This window comes from Marmota monax, unplaced genomic scaffold, assembly GCF_021218885.2.
Source record: "Marmota monax isolate L192 unplaced genomic scaffold, Marmota_monax_Labrador192_F-V1.1 WCK01_AAM20220418_F8-fsc00083, whole genome shotgun sequence".
Classification (NCBI taxonomy): domain Eukaryota; kingdom Metazoa; phylum Chordata; class Mammalia; order Rodentia; family Sciuridae; genus Marmota; species Marmota monax.
The window spans coordinates 1,880,468-1,904,770 of NW_026692848.1; the positions used below are offsets into that span (position 1 = coordinate 1,880,468).

The following is a 24,303-nucleotide window of genomic DNA, read 5'->3' on the forward strand; positions in this document are numbered from 1 at the left end:
TAGAAGGTGCAGGGTCTCTGGTCTAGTGCCTGGGTCCTTGATCCATTTCAAGTTGAGTTTTGTGCAGGGTGAGAGATAGGGGTTCAGTTTCATGTTGCTACCTATGGATTTCCAGTTTTCCCGGTACCATTTGTTGAAGAGGCTGAAGAGGCTATCTATTTATTCTCCAGTACATGCTTATGGCGCCTTTGTCTAGTGTGAGATAACTGTATTTATGTGCATGTGTCTCTGCGTCTTCTTTTCTGTCCCACTGGTCTTCAAGTCTGCTTTGGTGCCCATGCCATGCCGTTTCTCTCACTATAGCTCTGTGGTATAACTTAGGGTCTGGTATTGTGCTTCTGCTTCCATTTTTCTCACTGAGGATTGCTGTGGGTATTGTGGGCCTCTTATTTTTTCAAATGAATTTCATGACTGCTTTTTTCTGTTTCTAGGAAGAATGTCATTGGAATTTTAATAGGAATTGCATAAAATCTGTATAGTGCTTTTGGAAGTATGGCCATTTTGACAATATTAATTCTGCCTATCTAAGAACATGGAAGATTTTCCCATCTTCAAAGGTCTCCTTTAATTTCTTTCTTTAGTGTTCTGTAGTTTTCATTGTAGAAGTCTTCCACCTCTTTTGTTAGATTGATTCCCAAATGTTTTATTTTTTTGAGGCTATTGTGAATGGAATGATTGGTTTAATTTCTCTTTCAGTTGATTCATCATTGGTATATAGGAGTGCAGTTGGTTTGTAGGTGTTAATTTTGTGTCCTTCTACTTACTAAATTATTCTATGAGTTCTAGACGTTCTGTGGTGGAGTTTTTGGGGTCCTCTAGGTATAGGGTCATGTCATCAGCAAATAGGATAGTTGGAACTCTTCTTTTCCATTTGTATCCTGTAATTTCCTCTTTTGCCTAATTCCCTTATCCTCCACCTGGCTTGCAGTGGGCCCACTCTGGCTGGTGTCTCAGCTTGTGGCAGCAAGAGTGGAGCTGGGGATTTCTTCCTTATTTTATTATATCCGATCTCCTGAGTCCCGAATCTGCTTTTGAAGGTCCAGTATTAATTCCCAGTAAAGTCCTTTTTTTCTCACCTACCTTCCTCGGAAGTGGCCTGTCTGCTTTCTTGGTTTCACACCATGGATCAGCCAGGAAAGTGATCTCCTCTATTCTGCCATCTTGAAAAAACTTCACTCTTTATGGTTAATATTAAGGGACTCAAAAGTATTAAATTCAAGTTGTTGTCTGTCTGTTTTAATGAATTAATTACTTTGAAAAATGGACCTGATAGCCTCCAGTAGCCACTGGCTCAACTGAGGGTGAGTCTTCCATGCAAACAGGCTTGTACTGCACTGTCAGGCTTTTAACATGCAAGTGTGTTCCCTCTGTGAGGTCTTCAAAGTGCAGTTGGCCCCAAAATGCTCTGTATACCTCAGTTAATTGATTGGTGGTGCAGATATTCTACCAATTGTTGTCATGGGTTTTCTCACTGAGACATTCATTAACTGTAAGAATTTGGGGAGAGTCACTCCTTTGTCTACAAGTTCTCAGCACACAATCCTGGGAGCATTTGGGCACTACAGAAAGACATGGGCCTGGAGTTAGGGTGCATTGGAAACCTGTGCACAAACTGAACCTCAGTGTGTTCATTTTCAAAATGGGGAAATAATGCATCTGTCGGTCTTAAAACTGATGTGATGGACTTTAGTCCTCCTCTTCACTTTCTCCTTCCTTGTCAGGTGTGGGAGGGTGTGTCTGTGCTCTGACAACATAGTTTCGTGCTTATAAAACTAGAAATCTCTTAAATTGGACTGTACCTGTTTATTGCTTTTTTGTGTGTCAGAAAGACTCAACATTCACTATACTAAAACTGAATCATCATTTTAGACAGATGTTCTAAAATATTCAGATAGATAATAAAAGTAATTCTATCCAATAACTGAATTCATTTGGCCACAAGAATATGAATTGTACAACTGCCTCATTGTGATATCTTCTTTAAAAGAGTACCAAGTGGCTCAGGATTAAATCATCTGTGGGACCCATGCTGATTTTTAAAGTGACCTGGTAAATTTCATCCATAAATTTTTTTCAGACCAAATAGTGAACATGGTCTGTAACTTTGGGATCAAAAAGGAATTGTTTGAGGATTTAGAAAATGTACATTTTTAAACAAAAATTAGGTTGCAGTTTTCTTTCTTTATTTGCTCTTATTATCATGATAGTTGGGTTCATTTTGACATAATCATACATGCATGGGTTTTAAGTTCCTCCATTTCAGTTCCCGGTGCCACCTCTTCCCACCCCCTCCTTCCAGTCATTTTCTGCAGTGACCTTCCTCTATTCTGTAGTCTTCCTTCCATTCGTTTATTCATTTATAATCAGTGTGTTATAGATATATGTGAAGGTGGAATTCACTGTGGTGTATTTACACATTCACATAGTATAATTTTGTCAAATGCATTTGTATTTTTCTGTGGACATCTCAGTGAGGTTGCAGACTCATCTTGTCAGTTTTTAGAGCAGGTCTTGGTCTCCCTGGTTGTCTGGTGTGCAACATGAAGATGCCACCTGGGCCTGTCTGCACACTTCATGCCTGTCCTGCCGTACACACATGGCTTGCAGATTTTTTCAAATCTGCACCTGGGGCAGATCGTAGCTTAGGAGGGGAAGTGTCCCAGTAGGTAGACACATGCCTTGTTCTGGCTCACTCCTGAAGTTGCCCTCCTTTGCCCAAAGCTGGAGTCCTTTTTGTTCCGTGGTATTTTGCCTTCCTCCCTGCAGGTGCCCATGGATAGAGATGTTTGCATGCATTGGTACACATGCTCACACTCATTCTCAAAACTCTAACTAGAATAAAACCCAAGGTCGTGATCACGTCAGGAAGTCCTGTGTGATCTGATCTCAGCCAGTCTCTGACTGTATCTTCCCCCTTTCCCTTCACCTTATCCACCCTGACCAGTGAGCCCAGCTAGGCCTTCATCAACCAAGGGCCTTGGCACGAATAGGTGCCCTGCTCAGGAAGCTCCCCTGCCAAGTCCCTCAGGTCTCAGTGGCCTTGGCAATCCCCCAAGCTTAGGAAGCCCTGGCTGCTCACTCTCTCACAGCCATACTTCCTGTTTTACATGTGAATCGCCATCTCGCAGCATCTGTTCTCTTGTTAGTTCTCTCTCCTGCATCCTACCTCCCATCCAGAATGGGAGTCTTAGAGGGCGCATGTCCTCAGCTCTGGCTGGTGTGAGGGTGCCCTTGGTGGAGATATGCTGGAAGCCTTATCTCCACCAGATAAGGGGGCTGGGCCTAGCAGGTTCATATCCTTACACTGGTGTGGTCTCCCAGATTCTTAGGAGACTATAATTTACTGTGACTCAATCACCAAGATGTGGTTCATGCTAGAGTTGTTGAAGAAGGGAACATGGGAAGTACTCAGCAGCCAGAATAATTGCTTCAGAATTCAGAGGCCCAGGGAGTCATGGAGATTCAGAACTTGCTCCAAGAGATCCTCAGACCTCTGGGCAGCTCCCAATAGGTGGGAAAGCTGAAGACTGAAGACAGGAGCATGTGCCCATCACGCTTTGGTATGGGGACATGGAGCCTCTTACCTTCTTTCCTCAGGCTCTCTCCTGTAGATGGGGCTTTTGTGCTTATGGAGCCTGGGCCATAAGTAGGATGCTGACTCCTAGGAGTGGCAATAGTACACCACGTGTGCATTTGTGGATTTTCATGAAAAAGAACCAACAGAACCTCAGGGTGCCAGAGTGCTCTGCTCTGGCTGATTTTTTTCCCCCTCAAATGAGTTCACAGTTAGTACAAACTAGAATGTCATTTCTATCGAGGAATTAAAGAGCCCTGCTCTGTTGGCACACCCCTCATGAAAAGTCTTTGGGCTTGTGCACCTGAGATCTCCTCATTCGTATTCAGTTTTTAAAAGAGGATCTGCTTAGTGGGTTTAATTTTTCATTTACTTCAGATCGAGGTTCAGGAAGTGGAAGTGGAGGAACAGGTTGAGTGATGCTCAAGTGCAGAAGTGGGAGCAGGAGCAGGGCTGCACCTGGGGGAGAAGGCTCTGGTGTGGAGAGAGAACGGGTGCAGCCTCCTCCTGCAGTGTTGCCCCCACTCCCTGCAGTGGCTTCCTTTGGTGCAGGTCTTCTGTGGGGGCTGAAAGCATAGTGGCGGTGCTAAGGCTGCCTGTGCACCATCGCAGTTGGTACTTGAGAGCCTTCTCCTATGCTGCTGCAGATGTCTGATGTCCCTGTCATTGGTGTGAAATAAAGTTGTACTCAAAGGTGTCAAAATATTTTTTCAGGTGGAACGTTGAGAATTTATGCAGATAGTTTAAAACCAAACATTCCCTATAAGACAATCCTCCTGTCTACTACGGATCCTGCAGACTTTGCTGTGGCGGAAGCTTTAGAGAAATATGGTCTGGAAAAAGAAAATCCTAAGGAGTACTGCATTGCTCAGGTATGTAACTGGAGTGCTATTCTTCCCAGTAGCACCTTGCTCAGGAGTTTGGGTTTAGAGGCAATTGTAACAGCTCTGCTGATTTTCTCTCCCACTGCATCATGTAGAATCTGACATGGTGAAACCGTGTGTTAGATCCACATAAAAGAAATAGCAATCTCTGTTCCATTACAAAATAATACATGTTCCTGTTATAAAAGATAAAAATGTGAAAAGGCGAAGTGAAGAAAATAAGGATAGCTCAAAATTTTGCCACCAAAGGATAATCATACCATTCACATTTTGTTGTACATCATGTCATTTTTTATTTTGCATACATAGTTAACTTAATTTTTGGCAGGGTGGTGGGGGTGGTGCCGGAGTACCAGGGATTGAACTCAGGGGCTCTTGACCACATCCCTAGCCCTATTTTGTATTTTATTTAGAGACAAGGTCTCAGTGAGTTGCTTAGTACCTCACTTTTACTGAGGCTGGCTTTGAACTTGCAATCCTCCTGCCTCGGCCTCTTCTTGCCTTAACTTCTGAGTCAGCCACAGCCATAGACCGACCTACTATGATCTGAGTAGATTTTAAAACATAGCTGTCCCCCTTTTTCCTATCTCAGCAAGCAATTGTTGAATAATGAAAATTTAGTAATTTATTAAGGAAAGAAATTCAGCAAACCCCACGTTTACAGTCTGAGCTCTGAGTTTATGAGGGTTCCACTGACTGCCCTTCACCTCAGAGGGCTCCTCCTGCCTCTTTGGGACCTGTCCCTCCCTCGTGCTCACCTTGTCCTTCGCCGTGGGCTGTGCGTTTTCTAGAATTGCCCCGTGACCAGCGGCATCCAGTCAGGACCCTGTTGCATGGCTTCGGACTTACATGGAGGCTTTGGTCTTGTCCAGGTTGTTGTGGGCTTTGAGTAGTGTCAGTTTGTAGTCACACCAGTCATGAGCCATGTCCCTGTGGATGGACACCTGGCCTGCTTCCACTTCTCAGCTCACTCTTCAGAGAAGGCTTTTGTGAAGGCAGGTGCTGGGGCTTCCTGTGGACGCTTTCTCTGGGGTCACTTCCCAGCACGGCAGTGGCTCCCTCTCGTGGCGGGTGCACGCGGCGGACATTTTAGGAAGCCAGGAGCTGGCTCCAGTGATGCTGTTGCACACCCACCAGCGGCATCCTTTTCCTCTCCCAAACTGGAGTCATTGCATTTCCAAAGGGCTGGCCCTTCTGACAGGCATTTAGTACTGTCCTTTTGTGGTTGAATTTTATATCCTGGAGTCATGTCCTACCCGTGATCTATGTGTTGTGGATTTCCCCCCCCAGTGGTGGCTTTTCTTTTTATTTTTTAAATGACACTTTTCAGAGAGTAAAAGCTCTTGGTTGTGTTGAAGACCAGCTTCTGCTTTGGCCTCCTGTGCCATTGATACTCTGTGTGAGAATTGGCTTCCTTCAGGTTTGCAGGTACTCCTGCATTTATTCCACTGATGCAAAATGCTCGGGATGTGGTGTTTTAGAGTTGGGATTTTCAGGTTGATGCTTGCTCTTATGTGAAATAAGGGCTGATGTTCATTCTCTCTTGGTTGGAAACTCTTTTTTCACGTCACTGCTTTGGCACCTTTGTCAGAATCAATGGACTACAGACATACGTGCTTCATTTTCTGGACTCTGTTCTCTTCCAGTGATATACATGACCTTTTTTTTTTTGTCGGTAATAAGCTGTCTTCATTACTGTAGATTTATAAGTCTTAAAATCATGTATCACAAGAACCTATTTTTTCTTTTTCTTTTAAACATGTTTTATTCTGGCTTGCATTTCTTCATGACTGTTAGAGTCAGCTCAATAGGCTCTACCTGTAGCTCTCTGGGACTAAGGCTGGGTTTGCCTCTCATCTGATGAGAAGGAGCCTTCTGCTCTGTGCAGTGAATGGAGGGCAGCTCTTCCCTGACATGTTTTGCAGGGTTCAGGGTTGTTCCTTGTACCTCTTTTGTTAGCCTCAGAGGGAATTTAATAAAGAAGCTTGCTTGAATTTTATCTTTCTGCTGAAAAGCTGAGAAGTTATATTCAATTGGAAAAATAGATCCATATTAGTTTCCATATATCCAAAAAGTAATAGCTCCATAATTTTATGAATATGGCCCAATTTTCAGCTGAGAACTGAAACATGGAAACAAGTATTTTCCTCATGTTGAAATAATGAGGGGATTCAGCTGTTTAAATGCATAAGAATAAAAAGAGCAGGAAGAGATGTCAGGAGAGCAGAGTCTTCCATGAGTCTTCACACAGGACGGGTGGTCCACACCTTGCTAGGCAGAGGAAGCCTGCAGTGGGAAGGGTAGGGTGAGGTGGGAGGTGCTCGAGGCACAACCTTGGTGGACCCAGGGTCAGTCCTCCACACTGGCTAGGCGAGGTGGAAATTTCCTTTGCATTTCAAAGGAAATACTGGGTTGCAAGCTTTTAAAGAAGCAGCAGCCCTTCTAGACTGCCTTTTCCCTTCCAGCTAGAGTGTCATCAGCCACTAAAAAAATGGCTGACGGAGGTGGGGAGGTTTCAGCCTGCATGGCCTTGGATTTGGAGTCAGCAGGCACATCAGGATGTGTTTCCTAAGGGAAGAAGACGTTTGGGTGTACTTTCTTCTTCCTGGCAAGTATGTATTAAGTAGAGGAAGGCCCTACTTTAATGCATAATGCAGGGGTATTTTTGTTGTTGTTGTTGTTTTTATATATATACTGGGGATGGAACCCAGGGGAAACTATTGGGCTCCATCCCCAGTCCTTTTTTATTTTGAGACAGGGTCTCTCTAAGTTGCTGAGGTTTTGCTAAATTGCTGAGGCTTTCCTTGAATTTGTGATCCTCCTGCCTCAGCCTCCCAAGTCACGGGATTACAGGTTGGAGCCACCATGCCAGGCAGCGCAGGGCTTTATGAGATAGTTGTTATATGTAGCAAGCATTATAATATATATGGGAGACATTATCTACCAATTGAGTAAGTCTATGGATAATATAAATTTTATAAGTGTTCCTTATACTTGAAATTTGTTAGTGATGTCGTAAAATTTTTCTAAGTCAAAGTAATACAAGTGAAGTAATGGTGTAGATAGGGTCTGCTAGTGAGCAGTGGCCTGATTATCTTCCAGCCTTGTGCTCTGCTGAGTTATGAGCATGTGGCAGGGGCAAGGGTGTTGCACCTGATACCTGGTATTGCTCAAGTGTTTGCTGCAGAATGTTCCTGTTGAGATGTGTTACTCTGTCTGACAGTTCCATAAGAGTGCATATGATTTGGTATGCAATAAGGAACAGTCTAATATCTTTATAGTAATTGGTGGGTGATTTTACTGGTGGAAACCAGAAAATAAAGAGACCTTGACCAGGGTCATGAAGTTACAGAAGCTTACTTTGGGTTTATTGACAGTTCCTTTGGGTTGATTTCTTTAGAGGGTCACTTTAGTTTTGGCTTTCTGCTCTAATGTTTTTGGACCAATTTTCTTTTGCAAGCTTAGGCACTACAAATCAAGAGCTGATTGTTCTTTTTCCCTGAATTAGAAAAAAATTTTTTTTTTTTCTCAGCTTGCCACCTCATGAACTGTAGTGGTTAGTGTTCTTCAGTCATCTGTCCTGTCTACCTATTCATTAGTCATTCATAAATCCTACAGATCTTCCTGTTTGTTAGATGTTGTGCTGGGATACAAAACCGACAGCTGTCCTTCAAAGAGCTTATAGTTAAGGGGGATAGAAAGGCCAGGAAACAACAGGGCTTCTCAATTGAAGTGAGGTTGGCAAAAACTCTTCAAAATGCTAATAAGCCCCCGGGGCTGGGGTTGTGGCACTTTCCTAGCACTTGTGAGGCACTGGGTTCCATCCTCTCAATACCACATAAAAATAAATAAATAAAGGTATTGTGTCAATCTGCAACTTAAAAAAAGAAAATTGCTGAGCCCCAGCTGCAGGATGAGTGGATGCTGGCCAGATGTGAAAGGTGGCCAGAGGGGTGCTGGAAGCCTGAGGAACATGACCTGGTTGTGAAGTGCACATACCTCAATGTGGCTTGGCTCAGAAGTTGTGTGAAAGAGATTGAGGCAATGGAGTTGAGTGGAGAAAAGGTCCCAAGGCAGTGTGTGTGCTAGGCCAGGAAGTTGGATTAAAAAGCTAGAGTGCAGTGCTCTAACAGCTTTGCTTCTTCAGGGCAACCTGAAGCCCTGTGGAGAGTCATGACAAGGTTCTACAGGAGTGCGACCCACTGGGTCTGTGAGTAAGGTGACATGTCTGGTGGTGAGGCCTGTTAGGGTGCACTTTCACGGTAATTGTAGAAACGGGCTTGGATTCTCTGGCTTTCCTTCTGTTTGTGGTTCCTGATGTCCCTGAATGGAGTGACAAGGATGCATAGTCTCTGCAGTATGTGCAGGGCCACAAGATGAGTGGCAGTTGCCACTGTCTTCTCCATCTCAGGATTTCTTGGGTGATTAGGAAAACGTGTTTGGCTAGTCAGAACACATAGTAAGAAACAGCAGCATTATCTGTTGAGAGTACAGTAAGCATACTATCACAAAACAGTTGCTTACGTGTGTGTAGAACAAACGGTCATGTGTGTATCGCATGATCTGATTAGACTGATCATCAAGACATTATCTACAAGTACAGGAACTGACCTGGTTTTGGGTGACATGTTGTCTGAAACTGCTTTAGAGAGAGTTGTTGGAGTGAAAAGATGGGCCAGGGACTGGAGAAGTTGAAGACTGCCGTGAGGAAGTGGTCTTGCCTCAGGAAGTTACTTAGGGGTTAGCTCTCACATATGATCTTTCCATATTGAAGTTTGTAACAGGGGCTGGGGATGTGGCTCAAGCAGTAGTGTGCTCGCCTGGCATGCGTGCGGCCTGGGTTCGATCCTCAGCACCACATACAGACAAAGATGTTGTGTCCGCCAAATACTAAAAAATAAATATTAAAATTCTCTCTTTCTCCCTCTCTCTCCCTCTCTTAAAAAAAATAGAAGTTTGTAACAAATAAAAATACTCAAGATTAGTCCATTTTAGAGGCCAAGTGAATAAAATCTGCCCAATCAGTTGACTGAACTATTTATTTGAAACTATTTCTTTCATGTTTGTGGATGATTTGATTTTTATGACTAGTGAAAATTGTTTATCATGCATGATCAATTTCATTCTACAGCAACTTTTCTTTTTGGTATTGGGGAATGAAGCAAGGGCCTCATGCTTGCTGTGAGCTATATCTCTGGCCATTTTTATTTTATTTTGAGACAGGGTCTTACTAAGTAGCCCAGGCTGGCCTTGAACTTAATCCTCTTGCCACAGCCTTATCTCAGCTGAGATCACAGGTGTACAACACCACACCCATATCACAGTGACATTGTATTCATTCAGTAACATTAAGAATGCCTGCTAATTTACCTTATAGGCATATTCACTGTTAATTATTTTTCTTTAGGTTATGCTTCCCCCTGGAGCCCAGCATTCTGATGAAAGAGGTGCTAAAGAAATTATCCTTGATGATGAAGAGTGTCCTTTACAGATCTTCAGGGAATGGCCAAGTGACAAAGGTAGACTTCACTATTAGAGATTACCTCTGTGATACCTCAGATTACGCATGGCCCACCTGTTGTTCACCAGATGATGCAGATGTCTGCATGAATGGTTTCTGATGGCTCTTTGTTGCATGGTGTTCCTCCTCCTCTGTGGGCTGGTTGGGTAGCTCCTCCATGGTTCCATGGTCTGTGGGACCAGGCTCAACTCCTCTGAGTCTCCTGCACAGATCTTACACAGTGATACTACAGGTGAAAACCATGTCTCAGGAAGACACCAGACTATTAGTAGTGCTCAAGGTCTTTGTTACCTGTTAGCAGTGAAACACTTTCTAAACTGATCTGATGAATTATGGCATTTGGACAGATTCATTATGCTAGTGAAAGTAACCTACAATCCTACATATTGCCCAGTATTGTGGTCATTTCAGATACAGGCTGAGTATTCCTTATCTGAAATGCTTAGGGCCAGAGTTTTAGGATTTTGAAAATTTTTTTTTAAGGTTTAGAAACATTTGCATTTTTATAATGAGATATCTTAGACATGAGACCCAGCTATAAACATGAAATTCACGTGGTGTGCAACTCACACACAGCTGCAGGTGCCATTGGGCACTGTTTCAGTGCACCTGCATCTTGCCTTCCACCAGTTAAACGTTGGCACTCAGAAGGTTTGGGAACTTGAAGCATTTTGGATTTCAGATTTTTAGATCAGGGATGCTCAACTTGTAATGAATTCATCCTTGGCATTGTTCAAATAATTTCCCCTAATTATTTCAAAACAGTGATGGCTTAAAGCTGTGGGTTTTATTTTATTAAACATGGGTTTTTAACTTTCAGAGTTGCATCATAAGTTAATTGTGCTTTAATTTTAAGTAGTGGGGGCTTTTGCACCAATAAAGACATAAAAATTCATTGCCAGTTAATCGTATCAGTATTAAACATAGGTTGACAACTTTAAAAATACCTACAAGCAAACACCTCAGCAAGTAGATTTCTAACTTCATTAAAATACACACTTAGCACTTTTCTGGACAGTACAAAGGTAAACTTCATTAAAGAAAAATTGCTTTGAATTCTGATTTATTCATTTGAATTAAATCAAAATTAGCTCAACTAAAATAGGTTGTTTTGTGTGTGTGTAGGATGATGGATGTTGTGTGTGTATGGGGGGCGGAAATGGTCACTGACCATGGGCTATCCACCAGTGTAAGACTCAGATCCTCTTACACTGATGTGCATTTTGCAGCAGAAGATGCCCTTGGAAGCCCATTGTTAATTGAAAGATCCTTGCAGTGTTTGCTGGAGCCTTTGCAGCTCACCAGAGGCTAGTGCTTCCTTCACTGAGTAAACCTGTAACTTGGACGAGCCTTCGCCTACTTGTTCCTCAGTAGAGGTTACTAAGATGGACCATCTTGATAAATGTCTGAGCATTTGACTGCTCATCAGCACCTACACACCAGTCTGTCTGGCTGATGGTTCCCAATTTTCCTGTTCCAGGGATTTTAGTCTTTCAGTTGAAGAGGAGGCCATCAGACTACATCCCAAAGAAAGCGAAGAAGCTTGTGGAAGGGAAGCCACTGAAGGGGAAGGAGAGAGCAGACAGCTCAGGCTACGGATCTGCTCTCCCCCCTGAGAAGCTGCCCTACTTAGTGGAGTTAAGCCCAGGTGAGGAAGCTGGTCATGCCAGAGAGTGTTAAAAATGGGCATTTTTAGCTTTGACTGTTTCTGCTTTTTAATGCATCTTATTAATGTGTCTTTGCTGTTGGCTGACTTAACATTTTCAGACTACTTATTTTTTAAAAAAGGAATCTTCTTAAAATGACTTTTATTTAAAATAACAAGCAAACTCAATATCATAAATATATAAAAATAAAGTTCATTTGGACAAAAATGAGTCTTAAATAAAATTTAAAATAATGTGTACAGCATTTTAAGATAATTTGAAGCAGTCTATTTTCTTTTAAGAAATTTTTTTTCCCCAAATAACTTTAGTTAAATACTTAATCTGCTAAAAGTAGCAAATTGAAATTTACTCCTCCTAGGGCATATTTAGTATATATGTATGTGTGTGCATCCTGTTCTTCATAATGTGCGCACAGTGTTGAAAAGGAATATCTTTAAATGTAACAGGGCATTTAAGAAGCCCATCTGGATTTTTAAGTAGCAGACTAAGTTTATTTTCTTACCAGTCCTAAGAGTACCCTGCGTGGAGCATGTGCTTGAGCTAAAGCTATGGCGTGGCCGTCCCTTGGACAGAGCAGTGCACCCACGTTCCTAAAGCAGTTCCACACAGACACATTCCTGTGTGGTGGATATTCTATAGGCACTCTATAGGAGGCATTTTGTTTATCATTCAGCCACAATTATGGAATTTATTATTTAAAACAGGATTGTGTGACCTGTATTATTATGAAGATATTATTCCATCCTCCCCACCCCAAAGAAACCTCATTTAAATACAGCCCAATTAGTAATTATAGGAAAAAATGGCCTAAAAATGCATCTGTTGTGTAGAAAATATGTGGGTCTGTAGGCAGAAATTGTACTTTCTCTTCTTTGATTTTCCACCATTTAGTTTTATTTCCAAGGTTGTTTAGTTCCTTGGGCTGCTCCCTATAATCAGCAGAGACATGGTGTTTGTGGCCCAGCAGCCTTAGGAGTTAGCCGGGGTGCTGATGCCAGCCTGGTTGGTGGCAGTGGGGCTGCGGGTGGCAGTGCACACTCGCTCATGCTCGAGGATGCCCAGGGAGTGCAGCAGTGCTGCTTTGCCTCAGCACTGTCGTGTGGACCCGTGTCCTGGGATCACTGCTCTGTCGTGCAGGAAAGCGCTGATTCTGTGTACCTGAGGGAGGACATGGTGATAGAGAGACAGCTATTTGTTTTTGAAATTACCATCTGTTCTTTAAAATATTTTCATTAAATGCTGGAAACTATTATTATTTTCTTTAAAGCCAATTTTTTGAATGTTTAGACTTTAGATAAGTTGATAAAGAGCAGCCAACAGAGATTTTCAATTGAAGAGTGGGAAGCTGATTCTGGTGGCTAGCAGAGCCAGGCTGTGTTTGTCCCTCTTGTTTATTAAACACTTACTTATTGAACACTGGGCACCTTCTGGGCTATACAGGTGGAGCCCTGACCAAGCAGATCAAACCCAACCTCACATTCTAGTAGGAATTCCCATTTGAGCTGCTTATTTTATACTCTTAGTTTCTCAGATAATCAAATGTATAGATTTTTTTTTAGGGGTGGGAAGATGATGGGCCCTAGATGCATGGCATTTCTGTGCTACTTCCAGCAGATGCTGATTGGCAGGTCTTGGCACTCTGCTGCTTTCCTGCAGCATGCACTGAGCTCCTGCTGTGGGCAGAGCTGCGAGTGCAGCGGTGACTAAGACCATCCTGTCAGGGAGTCCCCATGCCAGGAAATAGGCACAGCTCTGTAATAGTGACCATCTCCAGCCTGCGCGGCCTCCACCTTCTGTGGCTGCCAGGGAGAACTTTCCTCTTTCTTTACAGGTGCCCGAGGACTGGAGCTCTTTGTGCTGTCCTGAGGGCCACAGGGTTGGTGGAAGGCCTGAATGCTAGGCCAGGTCTTTCCTGCACCAAAGGCTGTGTTCTTTCACTAGGTTATGAGGTGTTCGTAGGTTCTCAGATTGCTCAGTCTGCATGCTGAATGAAATTGATCTTTTTTCCATTCATAAGAAAAGAATATTTGTACATATTAATTTGTTATGAATGGAAAAGTACTGCATCTTGACTGGGCACACGGGCAACCAAGCACACAGGACCTCGGTGAGGTCCTGCTGGATGCAGAGGGAGGTTTTAATATGTGGTGTGAGCTTGCCCCAGCTGTGGGAGGGATGGGCAGGGCGCAGCTTTCTTTGTGTGGATCTGAATGTGCTCTTTAAGCAGGGCTGTCGGCCAGGCGGGGTGGCGACCTCTGTAGCTCACTCGCTGTTGCTGTCCTGCCACGTGGTGACTCACCTGCTGTCCTGTTTTTCCTAACAGTCTCACTGATTCTAGAACACTGACTGGGGCACTACTGTAGTCTTGTCTGCACAGCTCTGAAAGCTGAGGGTAAAGTGTACCTTTTCTTCCTTTGAGCCGAGTCTCACTGAAGTTCACCTCTGCGTCTCTTCTCCTCCTTCCCTCTTCTGCTGCTCTGCATGGTTTCTGTCCTGCTGATGCTGCCTTCACCTGGGTCCTGGTTGTGTCTCAGCCCCAGGGAGAAGGAGTCACTTTGCCTACTACAGCTGTCACACTTACGAAGGTAATGCTATGCTTCATACTACTTTTGTAACTGTGCACTAACAACCTCATGGCAAAATAACACTGATGACCTGCTGTTGCATGTCCAAGAAATGTAATGTACTGTCCTATTGTTCACGCCTGTGCAGCACCTGTGTCAGAACCCACTTGGTTGACTAGAAGCCTATTTTGCTGCTCTTGCTTTTCCAGGTTCGCCCTGGGGAGCAATTGTGGCTGGGCCCAGCTGGCTGCAGCATTGCTGTAGACAGAGAACAGAAGTGCCTTTAGGGTGTCTGTAGGCTCTGTTCATGCCAGTCCATTGCCCCCTCACATTAAGGTGGAGCCTTCCACACCTGAAAATCCCACATGCAGATGGAAATTTACACCTGCCTCATGTAATGGGTCAAGGTTGGAACACAGCATATGTATGTGAGGCACAAGGGAAGCCAATACTTCAACTGGGGCTCTATCTCCAGAATGTCATGTACATGCAAATGCCCCCAAATCTAAGCAATACAAAATCTGAAACTTCTGGTCCTGATGGTTTTGGACAAGGGACACTGTATCAGAGGCAGGTTTCTGGGAGGAGGACCACTCTGCTGAGTCACCTGCGTGCCAGGGTGTTTCAGGTCGACTGTAGCTGTCCACTGGGAGAAAGATGCTCCAGTTCTTGGGGCTGAAGTTGGCTGTCTGTAGAGGAAGGGGAGGATGTTGGGGTGTTTGTTGAGGGAGCAGTCTTACTGTCTGGCTTGGAGATGATCAGCTGCTGTTGGTCAGGAGCAGGACCTAAGGTGTCACAGAAGGGGCAGGAGGCACCCAGACCCTGCTGCCCTGCTCACTCCTCCTGCTCCCCTACCTTGGACCAAACACCACTTGCCCACTGGCCTTGGGCCCTACCAGGGTGTTCTGGGTCTGCACAGGTATCCTCTCTGATTTCTTCTGTAGCAATGTGGGGAGGAAGCAGAGCCTGGAGAAGCAGCTTGTGTTCTCCCTCCTTTCTCTTTCCAAATCCATGGGTATAGAAAGGCACACAGCAGCTCTGGACCAGCTTTTGGAAGCTTTTGGAGGTTGACATTTCAAAGGAATATTGGTGTGCATTTCTCTTGTCTCCCCCTAACAAATGTATCTTTTATGTTCTTACATATTTTTTTTTTTGATACCGGGAATTAAACACAGGGGCACTCGACCACTGAACCATATCCCCAGCCCTATTTTGTATTTTATTTAGAAACAGGGTCTCACTGAGTTGCTTAGTGCCTCACAGTTGCTGAGGCTGGCTTTGAACTTGTGATTTTCCTATCTCAGCCTCCCAAGCACATGATTACAGTCATGTGCCACCGTGCCCGGCATGTTCTTAACATTTTTAACTTTATATTGAAATAATTGTTCTTGTTTCACCTGATTGCATGTTTGTCCCCTGTGCTTCCTTTCTGTTCTGTTGGCATAGTGTATGTGCACCTGTGTTGACTGCATGACCTAGTATTAGTTGCTGTTCATGCACTGCCGATGGACAACTCCCTGTGTGGACACTCACTGAGTGCCAAGGGCCAGATACAGCCTGGCCAGTAAGGAGCCCAATGAGCAGGGAGACGAGTTGGTAGGAGTCTTCATAAAACATGGTGCATGGTTAAGAGGAAGAGGTGTGGTGCTCTGGACACAGAAGAGGCATGTGTCTTAGAACTGCCCAGGGCATTTAAAATGAACAAAATTCCAGGTGGTGAAGGGAAGTGCCCAGGTCCAGGAAAAGCCCCAGAGGTCTTTATGCCTTGCCTGGATCAGGACAGGTCAATGTCCAGATGGGTTAGTGTTGTAAAGTCACGTGCTGTTCTGTGCTTACCCACAAGTCATAGCTTTCTGAAACATTTCAGAAATAGAAAGCAGTTGTCATTAGAATGCTATTTTGTAGAGTCTAGTGTATTCATGATGCCCTGTCTGTGAGAGTTCAGATTCACTTCAGCAGAGTTCAGCTGGCCAGAACTCCGCACGCTCACGCCGCAAGGACCTCCGACTTCTGAAGCCCTGAAGCTCACATTCCTGATCACAGGAATGAGATTGTAGGAGTTCTTCAGAGAGTCGTGAAACAGGTCAGGCAGACTCGCAAGCGCCTCTTGAGGAAACTGCTTGTTGTTTTTGCCACGGGATTGAAAAGTATGGTTGTGGTATGTACATTGGGGTCTGAGATGGTGTCTAATTCTTGGAGGTGTGCATTCTCACATGTGAACTCTGAAACCAGAGAAGTCTTCAGGGGATACCCTCTTGCACCAGCAGGGGTACAGTGGCTGAGGAGTGAGTGGATGTGCCTCATGTAAACAGGCCAGAGGCCTGACGGTACTGCCTACTCTCCTCCTCCACCTCCTCCCCTCCCCTGTCACGCTCATGGAAGTTACGAGTGCTAACAGTTCAGAGATGGTAAAGTGACAGAACCCAGACAGACCCAGTCTTCCTTCCTGCCCTTCACTCCAGCTCTGCTTAAGGAACTGAGCTCTTCACCAGCTCATCTTCTTCAGGGACGGTCGTCAGAGTCACTTGTTGGAAGTCTACACCTACACCTCACCCTGGGACTGTGCGCTAGGAGGTCCGGGTGTGCCGTGAAGGTGGCCGGTTTGCCCTGTGAAGGTCCTGGGCTGAAGGAAAGGCCTACGTGTCTTTAATGATCTTACTGTTGCTGATTCCCTTACCTCAGAATCCTAGCGAAGCCCCTGGCTGTGTGGTGGGGAGTATTTCCTCTTATGAGATGAGAGGGTGAGGTGAGTGGCAGTCTTCCCACTTCACAGTAAACAGAAGCTAGTGTGCTTCTCTCTTGGAAGTTTCTGCACTTGGTTTGTTGAGCTCTCTGATGCAAGTTGGAGAGGTCTTAAAAATTCTGAGAAGGCTGAGATGTAATGTCTTTTCCAAGGGAGTCCTTTGTTTCAAATAGCAAGAACATTAGACTTGGCACGCAGAGCTCTCTCCCTCTCTCTTCACAGATGGCTCTGACTCCAGAGACAAGCCAAAGCTTTACCGCCTTCAGCTGAGTGTGACTGAAGTTGGGACAGAAAGGTTGGACGACAACTCCATCCAGGTATGCAGTGGTGGTGCTGCAACTCTGGACCCCACACTCTGCGGTGGCTCCCACATGTCCTTAGCAACAAGCACAGGGGAGAGCCTGCCACAGAGCTCACTTGTGGGTGAAGGAAAACTGTAGACCTTACATCCACTCTGAGTCAGTGAGTGAGATGTCGGCCTGCTGCCTTCCTCAAGGGCTGTGGACTTTCTCCACAAGATGGTGAAAGAGATAACTGTGGAAGCTCCTGCCAGTGGGTCTGATGCACAGTCGTGGCCTTCAGTGATCAGGGACTGGAGGTAATTCTTGGGAGCTTGAAACAGAACCTAGCACAGGATTTGTCACTTGTTTGAACTCCAGCAAATCACTCTCAATCTTCTTGATTTTCAGTTGTGAAAAGGTAGGGTTTTTAGTTTTACATTCCTTCATTCTTAGCACAGCAGTGAGACACAAAAGAGGGGAGTTTTAATCAAAACTATCTCTATATATTTGTCCATAAATTACCTAGTAAGTGTTTAAGAAACCATGTGATGCTGCTACCGCTGTCTTTTTTGTTCCCCAGGGCTGGGAGGGAACCCAGTCTTTGTGTGTGTTAGGCAGGTGCTGCCACTGAGTTACATCCCCAGGCTCAGTTGTGTGCTTCTTAATGCAGAGTTAAAATATTCCTTAAATCACGCTACTAGATGCTAAAAATGCCTTAGTGTTTTGGCAGTGTTGCATGATTTTATACTGTTGGTGTTGGGGAAAATGCACTTAAGAAAGCACCAAGAATCCAGAGCTCATTGACTGACATTGATCATAGAAGGGGAACTCACAGTTTCAGTTTGTCTTTAAATCTGTGTGTGCTTGAACAAGCCTCTGGTTCCCTTGTGCTTCCAGCTCTTTGGCCCAGGAATCCAACCTCATCACTGTGACCTCACCAACATGGATGGTGTGGTCACTGTGACACCTAGAAGTATGGATGCGGAGACTTACGTGGATGGCCAGCGCATCTCGGAGACCACCATGCTGCAGAGTGGCATGAAAGTGCAGTTTGGGGTGTCGCATGTGTTTAAGTTTGTGGACCCCAGCCAGGACCATGCTCTTGCCAAGAGATCTGTGGACGGAGGCCTGATGGGGAAGGGCCCAAGACATAAGCCTGGGTGAGCCGTGGGAACAGTGTGTTCTGACTGGGAGTCATCGGCTGAGGTGTAAATGGCTTGACTTTTTATTTTTTTATTATCTTAGTTTTGAAAAAAGTTAAAGCAGGATTTGTAATTTTGGTTCCTATTCTTATTAATTTGGGTTTGTTTTAGAGGGAAAAAGAGCATGACTTCATCTTGATACTGCAATTTCTAATGGATTTTGAATTGTTTATGTTTAATCTCTTTTTAAGCCAGTACACCAGAACAATACTTGTTCTTTTGTAGAAGATGACAATATTCTATGTAATCGTCTTGTGTGATTGGGATTTTGAAATTTTCTAGGGAAGTGTTTTTTCTACAACTGGTAACAGAGCACACCCAGGTCTCTCAGGGAATTCAGAGCACATGAGCTCCACCTGGAGCTGCTCTGAGGACCTTCGGGTGGCCTGTTGCTGAAACCCTGGAAGGCGTTACTGCCTTTTCATAATGGTAATGTTGAAGCATACATGTTGAGCTTCTTTATTGTCTGTATTGCAGATTAATAGGTATTGATCTTGGAAAAACAGCTGCAGTAGCTCTTCCCCTGTGCTATTTAAAGCATCTTGAAAAGTCCACTGAAGTGTGAGCTTTCCATCCAGCACAGACATAAACCAGACTTCTGACGGGCTTCTCGACTCTGTTGCTCCCACTAGTTTTCCCATGACATCTCTGGTTATCCACCCAGAGCTTACACTTTGGGCCAGGTATTATTAGTTTAGACATTGATCTTTCTCCAAAACAAACACTAAATGGCTCATCACACACGTTTGTTTAGTCGGATCTGTTCCTAGCTCCACTTGAGCTGAGGTTTCAGCAAAAGGCCAAACCTCTAGGTTTCCAAAGAAAACTAGCAAGTGCCTTCTTAGGAAAACCCATTCCTTTCCACCACCTTCCTTCATCTTGAAACTGAATATGTCTGCATTCACCCTTCCATTGTGTCCTGGACCACTGGTGTTCAGATGTCCCCTCACCAGCCACCTCCCCAATTCCTGCTCCTGTCCTGAGTCTCACTTGTACTCTTCCTTAGCCTGGCTCTCCCTGGATGGGGTGAAGTGTGCCTGTGTGCAGACTGTCTTCCTCCTCCTCACTCCTGGATGGTGAGCTCCATCAAAGACCACACGCGAGCTGTGCTTTTTTTTTTTTTAATAATTTTTTAGTTGTCAATGGACCTTTTTATTGTCTTTATTTATATGCAGAGCTGAGAATCTAACTCAGGGCCTCACACATACTAGGCAAGCGCTCTGCTGCTGAGCCACAACCTCAGCCCAAGCTGTGCTTTTCTGGAGTGGTAGCCCCTGTCTACGGTTACTGCTCTTGTGTGCAGTTGCCCTTTGCTTCTGCACTGTGATCTGCTTCCATGTTCTTTTCTACTTCGCCCGTTTCTGCTGCTGCAGGTAATTGTGATTGAGGGAGGGACCCCTGTCCCATGTTGGTGGGCCCTTCGGTTTTGCTATTGTAGTTTTTCTGTTTTTGAGAAGGTCAAGCTCCTTTTGGGTATTTGCCCTCTGACTCCTGCTTTGAAAGCCTGCGGTTGTTTTTTCTCACTATGTCTCTGGCCAGAATATAAGAATGTGGCTTAGGTTTCAATAAGAAGAATGTGATGTGAAATTTTGTTGTTATTACATATTTTTCTGGCAATGCTCATGAAAACTGTTGTGGTTCATGAATTAGAAAGAGCTCTTTTTGTAAACATTCACTTTGTTCTGCTGTCCAGTTGCCACACTCATTTCTGAGGTAATAGCCAAGCTCTTGGATACAGATGTCAGAGCCCATCTACAGGTCATTGTGGGTGTCTACCGGCAGGTGGCAAATTTTGGTACTGAGGGTCAGTCTGGCATGAGAAGGTCTTGGAATGATGCACTGATGCCTCATGTGTGCATCTTGTGTGTGTCTGTTGGAAGCCCAGGGGCTGCGCTCCTGTGTTTTCAGTGCTGAGGACAGGGAGATGGGACCCATCATGGCCATGCAGTAAGTCACTCTGGACTTTTTCAGATGCCAAAACAGCATGGATGGCCCATGCTAACCTTGAAAGAGGTAGCTTTGGAGGAAGGACTAGAAAGCTTTGTGTGGTGCTGTGAATTGGTTACTGGACATTAATTATGAAGAGCAAGAAGGTGTGGTCATACTCATGTTCTGTCCTTAAGAGAGCACAGGAGGGTGACGTGTGTATGATGGGCAGCACAGAGGGCAAGCTGTGTGTCTCTCTGTCCCCATCAGACATCAATAGCAATAGTGCAACCGAATCTCATTCAAATCCCCTGAGGCCAGCAAAGCACTTCCATGTTTTTGTGAATATCTTGGTGACAGATGATGATTAAGAAAAACTTGGTGATGTTTATAGAAAGCTGATAAGTGTTTAGCCTGCAGTAAAAACTTTAACTTCTTTCAAAAGCTATTATTTAAAGCATTGTATTATTTTACATTACAATATAGTTTCATTTTCTTAGTGATGAGGTAGAGGAATTTATACCTGCTTTTCTAATTTGTAAAATTGTATATGCTTCCACAATACTTATTTAATTCTGTAGATTGAGCTTAAATAAAAATTCCAAGTAGCATGGTGCTTTGAAATTATAGACCATATATTTTTCAAATATTAGAACAAAAGTGATTTCATTCTTTTTGATTCTGTATAGCAAGCAGTACAGGACATTAGCTATTGATTCTAGGTGATTTTAGGATCTTTTTTTCCTTAGGTTGGAACCAATGGATCGATTCACCCTTTCTTTGTGCCAAAGAATACAGCTTTCCTCAGCCTTTTTTGCTCTGAAAAATGATATTTGTTTTATTCTGAGTTACTTTTTAATGATGCGTTTAGAAGTTTTGGTATTTTGAGATAGCATTACTGAAAGTTTCCAAGGTCTGTCTTATAGCTTAAGTGGTGATATCCATGTGCTTCACAACTCCTACCAGCCGTCTCTCAGCAGGAGGGCGGCTCTCAATCTTTGCCGCGGCTCACCTTTCCTGTAGCTGCATCCTCAGAGGGTCCTGGGCACCTCAGTCTGTGCACTTACTTCATTTATACATCATTTGCAGCCCAAATATGATGAAATATCCTCTTTGTTTATGTCAATTAATTCCTTGTTGTTAAAGTATAGAATTTAATACAATCCTGAGTGTTCAGTATATGCCAGGAAGAAAGTTCATAAATTTACTGTAATTTTTAAAAAATTTTTATATCCGCGTGCTCAAAATAAAGAATTTTCTTGATGATGTTTAGAACCGTGGGATATTTAACTAACTGTTCTTGCTTGCTGAATCATTGAGCAACTTTGCCCTGTCATTTGAAAATTAATTCCCGTTTCTTTTCATTTGGCCAGGACTGTTCAGGAAACAACCTTTGACTTGGGAGGAGATGTCCACAGTGGGACAGCATTGCCGACAAGCAGGGTAGGTGTTGGCATGCCTGTGACCTGAGAGGACGCCATGGGCAGACACTGGCCACACACTGGCCATGCATCCACAGCACTCCCCTGTAAAGACAGACCACAGCGGTCCTACCCATGGGTCTTCCTGCTCTGCTGTGAGTTCAGAGTGATGCATGGAAGAAGTCAGAATACTGCTATTTTTTCCCACGCAGGGATGTTGTGCTTTCTTTCCCACGTGTTGCACACTTCCCAAGACTCCTCCTGTGTGTCCTGTCAGGTGCCCACGGGCCTGCAGGTGGTGCCCTGCTCTTGTTACTCCTATTGCTTGACCTCTCAGACGTGGCCCTTCCACAGTTATCCTTAGTTCTTGTGCAGTGTGTCCCTTTCCTCGTTTGATCACAAGCTACACCAAAGCTCAGTGGCTGCCACAGTAGGCGTTTTCTTTGCTTGCAATTGTACGGTCTTGTTGGAACTACTGGGGCAGTTGGTTTACTGGTCTTGTAGTGGCAGGGTGGCTCACAGAACTTGGTACTTCCAGACCTTTCTAAGGGGTAGGCCCAGGGTGGCACAGTGTCATGCCTCTGCCTTGTACTGGTTGAAGCAGACCACAGGCTCATCCTGGTTCTAGGGGAGGAGCACCACAGAGGGTGTTGCTCATTGGTGGCCATGAAGCAGCAAGGGCCTGGGAGTACTTTCCCACATCAGAGCATGTCACAGGATCTCCTGGTTTTAGGGACCTTTGCTGTGTCCCCCCCAGCTGTCCACCCCGTTTTCCTGTTTCAATTCACACTGCAGTTTCTTGAGAACAGTCGTGTATAATGGCTGTCTCCACTGCTGACTCCACACTCTAACGTGCTCCTGCTGGCTCCTGTACTGCCAGGTGCAGCCTGGCTTTCTGCATCATGCTTCCTGGCAGTGTGCAGTTGTGCCCACTCCTGGAAGTGCTTGCTTTTGATTTCCAGGGTGTCCTCTCCCGAGCACTCCCTGCTGCCTGGTGATCGCTGCTTGGGCTGACTGCTGGCTTCCAGGGTGTCTGCTCCCTACCCTTCCCTGCTGCCTGGTAGTCCCTGCTCAGTCTGACTGATGGCTTCCAGGCTATTCTTTTCTGACCCTTCCTCGCTGCCTGGTAGTCCCTACTCAGGCTGATTGCTGGTTGGTCCTTTTTCCTTGAAGGCTTGTCTTCTGAAGTTGGGAGGGTCGGGCCCAACCCTCAGCCTAGGCCCCTACTCTTCTATTTACGCACGTCTCTTGTTGAATTGCCCTGTTGCCTAAGGTTACACCATCTGACATTCATTGTCCCCTAATGTGTGCCTAGGGTCTGACCTTTTCAGACTTTGGTCTCCAGAGGCTTGCTTGGCATCTCCATGTGGGTGTCTGAACATACTTCACACTTAACATAGCTAATGCAAGACTAGATCTTTTTCAAACTTACTTCTCCTCCTGATCCTTCTCCACCTTAGTAAGTAATGTCATCATCCATATGACATTGCCCAACACAAATCTGATGGAAGTTGCCCTTGATTCTTTTCCTTCATTCAGCCTCTGATGAGGACAGGCACGTTGTGTACATCTGCCTCAGAAGACTCTGGAACAGCTCTGGCATCACGGGTGCTGGGTTCCACCTGTCTCCCGTCCTCCTGTTTTAAAAGTGTGCATGCAATGGTGCTGGTGCACTGCTTTAAGCCCCCATCACAGCCCTGCCTGGCTTCATCTTCCCTCCTAATCTGCTTCTGCTCTGCTGCTACTCGGTCCCACTGGCCTGCTCCTGCATGAGGTTGTCTCTCCCATCAGAAGGGGTTGAGAGCTCTGGACGCCGGGTTCTTGCTCCACAGGCCATTTTTGTGCTTCCCGTACCTGGAAAAGTGCCCGGCACTTCACAGCATTTACCTCATGCAGAAATGAGTAAGTGCTCTTGGAGCCAAGCAGAGCCCTTACTCATAAGCAGCTGTAGTTGACAAGGCAGCCTTGATAGGTGGAGAGAAGAGAGAATGAAGACTGTTCATCCAGTGTGTGCTGCTGGCCCACTTCTGAGCTGTGTACACGTGTTCATCGACACAGTTCAGCACAAATGGGCAGGTTTCTTTTCCATACCTTTGTGTTCTGCTTCCTTCAGCTGTCATTCTGTGAGCATGTTCTTGTGTTTTTAAAAGTTAAGTAAAACAGACTCATGTGGATGTAAATATGCTGGGATTTATTTACCCATCACCTTGTTACTAGCATTTGTAACAGATTTTTGTCATCCAAACAGTATTGTCAGTGACTGGCCAGGGAATTGGAGTCTCCGAGTGTGTCTCCTGAAGTGATTATTGTGCACAGAAATGTGTATCTATGGCATAGCTGTCACAGCACTCTTTATGTGATTAGCCCTAGCAATGTCATAAAGCATTAATGACTTTGTGAACTATGATGAATAGATAACAAAATATTGTAGAGCCATTATAATTCTGTAGTATAAAATAGTGATGTAAGGTATTTACAGTATATGAAGAGTATTGCAAAATTGGGTTATATAATCCCATT

The 24,303-nt window shown here is 44.6% G+C and overlaps 1 protein-coding gene across 21 annotated transcripts in view; it reads left to right on the top strand.

Annotated features, from left to right (window-relative positions):
• The window catches only part of Afdn (afadin, adherens junction formation factor), a 126,869-nt gene that overhangs the window by 48,597 nt on the left and 53,969 nt on the right, over positions 1–24,303 (top strand). For 16 of the 21 annotated variants that reach the window (XM_058580893.1, XM_058580896.1, XM_058580891.1 and 13 more), the window contains exons 6-12: positions 4,289–4,446; positions 9,866–9,977; positions 11,460–11,627; positions 14,181–14,231; positions 17,176–17,270; positions 18,132–18,394; positions 21,736–21,805. In XM_058580893.1, the coding sequence (XP_058436876.1) occupies positions 4,289–4,446; positions 9,866–9,977; positions 11,460–11,627; positions 14,181–14,231; positions 17,176–17,270; positions 18,132–18,394; positions 21,736–21,805 (917 nt within the window). The remainder of the gene's footprint in view (positions 1–4,288; positions 4,447–9,865; positions 9,978–11,459; positions 11,628–14,180; positions 14,232–17,175; positions 17,271–18,131; positions 18,395–21,735; positions 21,806–24,303) is intronic. The other 5 variants (XM_058580900.1, XM_058580901.1, XM_046449426.2 and 2 more) reach the window with 1 other exon arrangement.